The sequence below is a fragment of the Chrysemys picta genome, chromosome 7, assembly GCF_011386835.1.
Source record: "Chrysemys picta bellii isolate R12L10 chromosome 7, ASM1138683v2, whole genome shotgun sequence".
NCBI lineage: Eukaryota > Metazoa > Chordata > Testudines > Emydidae > Chrysemys > Chrysemys picta.
In genome coordinates, this window is record NC_088797.1 from 71,673,556 (window position 1) to 71,682,353 (window position 8,798).

Consider the following 8,798-nt stretch of genomic DNA (forward strand, 5'->3'; position numbering starts at 1 on the left):
TATAGAGAACATTGTGGAGATAGTACATAGTATGATTCTGTAAGTGGTAAATTCTAATAGTATATCTATTTAGACGTGTGGAAAGATGGTGTGATCTATACATACACAGCTTCAACTAAAGCCAGTTCATTGAGTGCAATGTCCAAAGAAGATTCCTCTGTCCTCCTCTGTCCTCCCTACAACTGACATAGTAACTTCCCCCAAAGAATCCATTCTAGATTTTACATCAAAAACTGGGAGCACTTTTATGAAGCACTGAAATATTTCCCATCAGTCACAGCAGAGAACACACTGGTATTCTTAAGCACCTCTTTTTCCAGAAGAAATGTTTCTTTGTGCTACAGAATCTTTATATTCCAAGAGGCACCAAGAGAAACAATGGGCATTTTAGACATTCCCATTGACTGGAGGGGCTAATTACAAATTTAAAAGGGATCACAGAGAAATGTTCACAATTAAACCAGAAACTATGCAAGAGTCAACTGGTGTCAGTTTTAGTTACAAACTCAAAACTCAGGATGAAATCCCAACCCCATTGAAAACTACTGTTAGCTTCTATATGGGCAGTATTTCAGCCTCTGCCTCAGACCTGGACCTAGTTTTGAGAAAACCTAAGATGATTTATGGTTTTGAGCTGCCACCTAGAGAAATTTGTAGTTTCAGACAATTTTACAGCTGAATGCCGAGTTTCACCTTATATATTTACAGAACTGATTTAGATGTCTACAATACTTTGACTTATTGGGCTTGTTCTCACTGGAAACTCAAAGCAAAATTCAGGAGTAACTCCACTTTAGACAATAGAGTTCCATCAGTGTAAGTGACAGAAGAATCAGGAATGTAAATCCATGCAGGTGTAAACCAAAGTAAACACTGGCATCAACCCCAGTGGCTCAAATGGTAGATTTTTCACAGTTTTACTATTTAGTTTTAATTTAATGTTTCAAATAAAAATTAGCTTTGGCTGGTTTGTTCAAATCTGGATCCGGATCCAAACGTCTTGAGAGGCTGTGGGCATTCAGAGCTGTGCATTTGGTTTGGCTCATCTTTAATTAAAATTGTGTAACTAATTCCTCTTCTTCCCTGATCACAAAATTAAATGTATTTAGAGGTAACAAATGCTCAACTGTTTCAGTGCTTTATAATATATAAGTGCTCCCCGGACTGCCTCTGACTTCTGTTACGAAGTGCTCTCACTTGCTGTTTGCACAACTCCAACTTGGCAGTATTTGATATTTCCTAACAGTGCCTGGGAATTTTATCATATACATTACTTTCGTCAGTTCTATACAGACACCTAGCTAGAATGAATGCATTTAAGGAAGCTTATTTTTTAACATTAACACTCAGCAAACTTGAGATCCTGGAGCAAATTCATATTCTTGTAAAAGACTATGTCATGCGTCTATTGCAGTGGATATTACTGTAGTGTAACAAATTCAGTGTTCTATGAAAACTGGGGGGAAACCTGTATTTTAATACAGGTTCAGTGGGTTGAGCAATTAACAAATGTAAAAAGAACACACTTGCAAAAGGTAGAATTTAAGAATTTAGTCTGATCTATCGGACGCCCCTCTACAGACCTTAGAGCAGATCCTCAGCCCTGTTAAGTCTGCTTTGCTCCACTCACGCGTCTGCGTCAAGTCAGTTTGGCTGCACAGTGAAATCTGCAGAAAACAGACTTAAGCCTAGCTTAAATGGCCAGCTGACACAGAGAAATTCTTGGGTAACCTAAGGCTAATGTTGCAGCTCCTACATCACCTCCCCGTGGGCCTGTGTAGTAGCATAGCTGGGGAAAAGAGGGTTTTGACTAGGATGCAACTGCATCCTGCTGACCTCCAGCAGCCAGAACAGCCCCAAGAGGCCATTGACAGCTGGAGTATGATAGAGCCCCAGAATCAGGGAGCTGAAAGGGTGTCTTGGTGCCACCCTTGGCTGCCCCAATCTGGAAGCCTGTTGACTCTTGTTTGGGAGGAATGATTGTTTTTCACAATGTTATATATGAGGATGGGTCTGTTGGTTTGGAAAGAACAAACACTGGCCCATACGTTAGCTCAAACATTGACTTGAACCAAATAAACCCAAATATTTGTATATGGCGGAATTCAGAAAGCCCTGGCATGTTGCACCTTCCTGCTCTCTCTTTTTTAAATCTCCTTTCTTCACAGAAATGCAAGTTGAAACCTTTGGAGATCTGGCAATCGCTGCTGGGGGAGATGCTGTCCACAAATCTTATAAATCCCTAAGTTTTCCTAAGACCTGAGGAAGTTCCAGTTACCCAGGAAGCCATGAAATGTGGGAGCTTTAAATAGCCAGAGAGTTCAGTGGGGAGAGAGACAAGCCTGAATACTCAATGAAAAATCACCAGTGGTGCAGTTAGTCCTCCTGGTGATCAGAAAGGGAACTGGGGGATTAAAGTGATGCTGGGAACTGCAAGAGGGAGGAGTACATCAGTGAAGCCCTTGGAAGCTGAGAGAGGGACTTTTGGAGATGAGGAAAGGAATTTGAGGGTCAGTTAAGCTTAAAGATGGATCAAGACAAAGAATAGGAGACAGAATAAAAGGTGAAAGGGAAAGAAGCTAAGTGAAGCACTTTCGGGTATTTATCTGAACCAAATCTCCAAATGCTTGGCGGCTCACCATCACTGACTGAGGGAATTAAAAAATAATTAAGAGACATTTTGGACCCATCATCCTTGAGAGTGTTGCTTTAAATTAAAAAGCCTTCTTTAGAATGACATAAGACTCTTGGTGCTATTAATTGCATGTGCTCTATAGTTGCTGAGCAAACACTATGGTGGAACCTACCCTTCAGTTGTGTGTCTTTGTTTCTTGGTCTTGTTACATCAGCCACTGACAATTGGGAAAGATCACCAAACACTGTAAACTGGCATAGCTCCATTGAAGTCAACAGAGATACACCTGTTTGCATCAGCCGAGGATTTGACCTGTAGTAGCCAGTTAATATTATGGAGGTAAGCAAAAATTGGAGAAGCATAAAAGCAGAGATGGTTTTGGTTTTGCCACTGATCCTTTTCTTCTTATCAGATAGGTCATCCGCACCCCACCCCCTGTCCAATTTCATTATTCACCCTTATATAATCCAAGTAAGTGCATAGACCTGGAAGGCATTGTCATGGCAAAAGTTAGAGGATGCAAAATGGTTTTCTAAAATACACTTGAAAGGACATCAAATAGGTCATTGTCCTCTAGCATTATTTTTAGGAAACAAATTGCATGTTTATGGCAGATGATCATTTGTTTTCAAATTAAATTAGATTAAAATCTGATGACAATACATAAAGTTTAGCAAATAACTGTCCACTGCCTGCTTAAACAATCCCATATGTTTTAACAAAAAACAGATCATGGGGGAGGGGAATCGGGAGGCTGCCATGCATAGCTGATGGGGCCTTTCATTTTTAACAGTTTTGAAATAGCCTGCTCAGAGATATTCCTGTCATTCTGACTGGCAGTTTTATGGCAGAACATGTATGCAGGAGAGTTTCACAAAACTTCAAGGTTGTGGAACTCAACATGTGTGAAACTTGAGGCTATCAGAGATGCAGTATGATCTCAAATGTAATCCACTGAAAGAAAGATGCAAAATAAACAAGCAGAAACAAGAGCAAATTGCCACATGGAAGGAACACACAGCCAGTTCACAGATATGAATTAGAGTGGCAACTCACCATTTCCTGCAGCAGCATCATAACCACCAGCATTTTTAAGTCTAAATGGATAAGCATCCAGTGGAAAAATACTCCACCATCACCACCGCCCCGTATGATAATACTGATATTGACTGGATTCTTTGCCAGACTTTCTTAAACAGAATTTAATTAAAAATATTCTGACTTGTTTGTACCCCTGCAGCCAGTTACTTACCTGGATGCCCTTCTCCCACAGACTCTGATGTGAACATGAAAGCACCTTCATCATTTACAGTGTGGTCACATAAGCCATCCACTGGTCCATTCATGATTTTGACACTTTTCCTGATGGGTTGATCAAAATAGTAGTTCAAGAGCTCTGTCTTTAGTGCCTTTCCCTTTCTGAGTGGAAGGACTAAACTTCTTTATCAGCAGGGCTAACACTTCTGTCAATTACTACTTTCCACAAAAACTTGAATTGAGCGTGTGAAGTAAGTGTAGTCAGTGTGTGTGTGTGTGTGTGTGTGTGTGTGTGCGCGCGCGTGTGTGTGTGTGTGTGTGTGTGTGTGTACTGATCAGGCATCTGTCTGAGGTCTGTACCTCTACCTACTTTGGCTGTCACTCTGTGAGTTGCTCCTATATATGGAAAAGTGAAAGTGCCTGGTTAATCATGTGAGGAAACTGGGAGAGCCCATTTCCTGGGAGGGGAGCAAGTTAATATTGGGATATTTCACTTATTAACTCACTTTTCAGTAACTCAGTATTCAGCCTGTGCAAGATCGGTAACCATAAAGATTCAATTCAGCAGGAGTTAGTACAGGAGTTCTAGCTTCAGTTCAGTTCAGTGGTTCTTTTGGTTTAGCTCTCCCCTAGTTTGGGGCTGTTTGCTGTGAGTGTTCTCAAGCATGTGTTGTGATCACACAGAAATAGAAGAAAGTTGTGTAAGCTTGTCCCTTTCCTGTCAAAAGAGTGAGGGATATAAAGTTTGTTAAGCACAATATGACTTTGTTTCCTGGTTTTCATTTTCATCTCTAAGTGTGATTCTCCCCTGGAAGGTCTTGTACCTTTGCATTCTTTGTGTGCTGTTCTGAAAGGAAATACTGTACATGAACTAGTACCTGAGTAATATAGATTCTGCTGATATGATTTTGTAAACAATCTCTATTCAGCCTCCTCCTTCTTTTGCCTTCTCGTCTGCTAATTAGGGTCCATCTTAAAATTTCTGTAATTCCTACTAGTCCCTAGCAATTAGACATGCACTGACTGCCAGACCTTTCATTTAAGGGAGCTGGAAAACACCACCATTTTTCTAAAAAGGCTTTCCCGGTTAAGAAATCTTCATGGTTGTGCCTGAACTGCTTTGGAATGTACCCAACCTCAGCCTAAGCCTTGGGGAAGAAACAAAATATTTATATGTAGCTGAGATGCTGAGCTCTAGTTACAAATGGATCAAAGGAAGCTATTGCACAGGCTGGCTACGGAAAGCTTTTTTTGACATGCAGTGTAGTTGTAGCCATGTTGATCCCAGGATATTAGAGAGGCCAGGTGGATAATATCTTGTATTGGACGAACTTCTGTCAGTCAGAGAGACAAGCTTTCTAGCCACACAGAGCTCTTCTTCAGGTCTGGGAAAGGTACTTCAAGCATCAGGTAGGGTAGTCAGTGTTTGGTGTAGGATGAAAGAGAGAGATTTTACCGTGTGTGTGCATGTGTGTGTGTGTGTGTGTGTGTGTGTGCGTGCACACGCATGTTCATAGAAAAAATGTTACCAAACACAACCTAACGATGACTATGTGCAGATACAGAGTCCCCAGCACCTACTGTACCACTGCAAAAAAGAATCATAAAGATTACCTCATTTAAAAAAAATCATTATGGGTTCAGTCCAGTGCCAACTGAAGTCAATGGGAAAGTTCCATTGACTTCAGAAAGCATCGGATTAAGCCCTATGATGTATTTTTCATCCAGTTGCAATGGTGATGTACCTGATTCATGGATCAGTACTGGACATATTGGTTGCTCCGTATACGGTGCAAGTTAGATAGCAGCGAAGCTGTTACTCTTTGTCACTCTCCAATTTGGCATCTGACTATATACTTCTCCTCCACTGATTATTATGATTATTTTACAAGCAGGAGGAGGACTTGATAAGTCACTTCTGCTTCAAATTTTTGCTTTAATACATATTTGCACAAGTACTGTATTCTTGAGACTTTCATTTTCTGTATCCTTTCCCGAGAACAATAATTTACACCAGTAATTTCTTGCATTGTTTGCCCATGTCTAATCACTATGGACAGACAGTGGGGCAGCTCTTCACTTGGTGTCTGTTACCATTGTTCCATTGCCATGGGATCTGCCCGAGTCCGTATGCAATGTGGGTAAATGCTGCATTGCTATGATTGAGGAAAAACTGATATGTTGAAAAGAAAAGTTTGTCATTTTTAGAGGACCAAAGAGTAACACCAACCTAATTAGGTAATTATATTAACTCCAGTTAATGAATAACATTTGAAGTTCATATTAACTTTTAACGTTACATAAAACCAAATGACAAACATTCCTCTGTTAAATCCAGACTTTTTTCTGTATGTCAAAACACGGACACAACGGGCGCTGACAAACACCTGGGAGAAAAGCTTTCTGTGTGAACATTTCAGAACCTTTTCCTCTTCAATCAAGGACAAAGAAAGGTTCCACTCTAGTTCTCTAGTCCTCCAAGGAAACCTCCAGCAAAAACAGAACAGACAAGATTTGACATTCTAAATATTTATAAGGTAAAACACAAACAGAAAAATCAAAACACATACACAGACCTACCAGGCCTTCTTAGTTCAATGTAAAGAAACAAGAACTCCAAAACACAAGCCCCAATCCTGCAAACACTGATGGATGTGAGTAACTAAAGGGGAACTGCCAGTGAGCTTGCAGGGGCCCTGTTTGTTTTGCCTTTGCAGCTCCCCTTTAGGAATCCACATTTCTGGAGATGTGAACTAATCTTGCAGATCTTTAGAGAATCACCTATTCTATGGCCTGTGTTAAGTGAGAGGTCAGACCAAATCAGATTGTTCCTTTCTGGCCTTGGAATCTATGAATCATCAAGTATAACAGAAGTGCATATGCTAATAATGTTCTAGAAATGCTGTATAGCTACTGATCCATGTAAAAACAATGAGAAGTACTTGTGGCACCTTAGAGACTAATGGTACGTCCAGACTACCCGCTGGATCGGCGGGTAGTGATTGATCTATCAGGGATCGATATATTGCGTCTCGTCTAGACGCAATATATCGATCCCCAAACACACTCCCATCGACTCCAGAACTCCACCAGGGCGAGCGGCGGTAGCGGAGTCGACGAGGGAGCCGCAGCCATCGATCCCGTGCCGTGAGGATGGGAGGTAAGTCGAAAGAAGATACGTCAACTTCAGCTACGCTATTCCCATAGCTGAAGTTGCGTATCTTACATCGACCCCGCCCACCTAGAATAGAACAGGCCTAAGGTGCCACAAGTACTTCTCATTGTTTTTGCTGATACAGACTAACACGGCTACCATTCTGAAACCTGATCCATGTAAGACTTCCAGTTTGAACTGCTTCCAGGTATAGGTTTAATATTGGAAGTAACATAACTAGAAATGTTTGTGCATGGAAATATTGCATGGTCATGGACCCCCTTGACATGCTATTTTTCAGAAACTTTGTTACCAAGCATGAGCCGTTATAAGTTACAATAATATTTAATTTGGCTTCTCTTCCAAAACTCCTTAATTTGTTAAATATTTGTAAAATGGCAAGACTGAGCTCTACTATCATGTGTAACTGTCAACCCTCTAAGGCAAAAGGAACATAATAAAGTATTGCATGTGCACAATTTTCCCCTTTCCCACTCTAGTGATAGTGGGCTCGATGCTGCAAAATCTACTCAATCTGGCTGACTCCCATAATCTGAAAGTGCAGCCATTGTCAGGAAAGTTATTTTGTAAAAACAGGACCTCCTTACCCATCAGATCAGGTCCCTGTGTGTATTTATTCAGATCAGCTGACTTTAGTGACTACAAGGCAATATCCAAAGCCAATGAAGCCAGTGTGAATCTTTCCTTTGACTTCAATGGTCTTTGGATCAGGCCCTATAATGAGCTTTTACTAATTTTTAGCCAACCCAACGATGGAAGAGTGTATTGTACTAGCTTCTGTCTCATACATCATTGACAGAATCATTCGTTAATGTCAAAATGTAGGGCCAAATTCTGCTCTCAGTGAGCCTGTGTGATCTCTTTGAAGATAATGTGATGGCACAGATGTTAATGAGGACAGAATGTAATGCACAAAATTTCTATCACCGGTGACAATGCACTAGCCAGAAAGATTTTATGTCCCAGGTTGATCCAGAAAGGTTGGCAGCAAGAAAAACAAATCTGACTTAATAAAGAGTCTAAAATATATATCAAGGGGTAGCTGTGTTAGTCTGTATCCACAAAAATAACAAGGAGTCCGGTGGCACCTTAAAGACTAGCAGATTTATTTGGGCATAAGCTTTTGTGGGTAAAAAACCTCACTTCTTCAGATGCATGGAGTGAATGTTACAGATGCCGGCATTATATAATGACACATGAAGAGAAGGGATTACCTCACAAGTGGAGAACCAGTGTTGACAGGGCCAATTTGATCAGGGTGGTGTCAATTCCAGGAGAGGCAAAGCTACTCTAGCGACACCATTAGAGGACCCAACCACACAGTTACACCATCAGGGGATCATTCACCTGCACATCTACTAATGTGATATATGCCATCATGTGCCAGCAATGCCCCTCTGCCATGTATATTAGCCAAACCGGACAGTCCCTACGTAAAAGAATAAATGGACACAAATTGGACATCAAGAATGGTAACATACAAAAGCCAGTAGGTGAACACTTCAATCTCCCTGGACATTCTATAACAGATTTAAAGGTAACTATTCTTGAACAAAAAAACTTCAGAAACAGACTTCAAAGAGAAACAGCAGAACTAAAATTCATTTGCAAATTTAACACCATTAATTTGGGCTTGAATAGGGACTGGGAGTGGCTGCCTCATTACAAAAGCAGCTTTGCCTCTCCTGGAATTGACACCTCCTCATCTATTATTGGGAGTGGACTACATCC

General features: G+C 40.8%; 1 protein-coding gene across 2 annotated transcripts in view; it reads right to left on the minus strand.

Moving 5' to 3' along the window:
- The window catches only part of MAT1A (methionine adenosyltransferase 1A), a 36,405-nt gene extending 32,091 nt beyond the window's left edge, over positions 1-4,314 (minus strand). Inside the window, exons 1-2 of one of the 2 annotated variants that reach the window (XM_042854723.2) lie at positions 3,888-4,265; positions 2,808-2,947 (exon numbers count right to left, since the gene is read on the minus strand). In XM_042854723.2, the coding sequence (XP_042710657.1) occupies positions 2,808-2,931 (124 nt within the window). In that variant the 5' untranslated portion in view covers positions 2,932-2,947; positions 3,888-4,265. Of the gene's footprint in view, positions 1-2,807; positions 2,948-3,887 lie in introns of both variants that reach the window. The other variant, XM_005293966.4, reaches the window with a different exon arrangement.
- Positions 4,315-8,798: the final 4,484 nt, after the last annotated feature.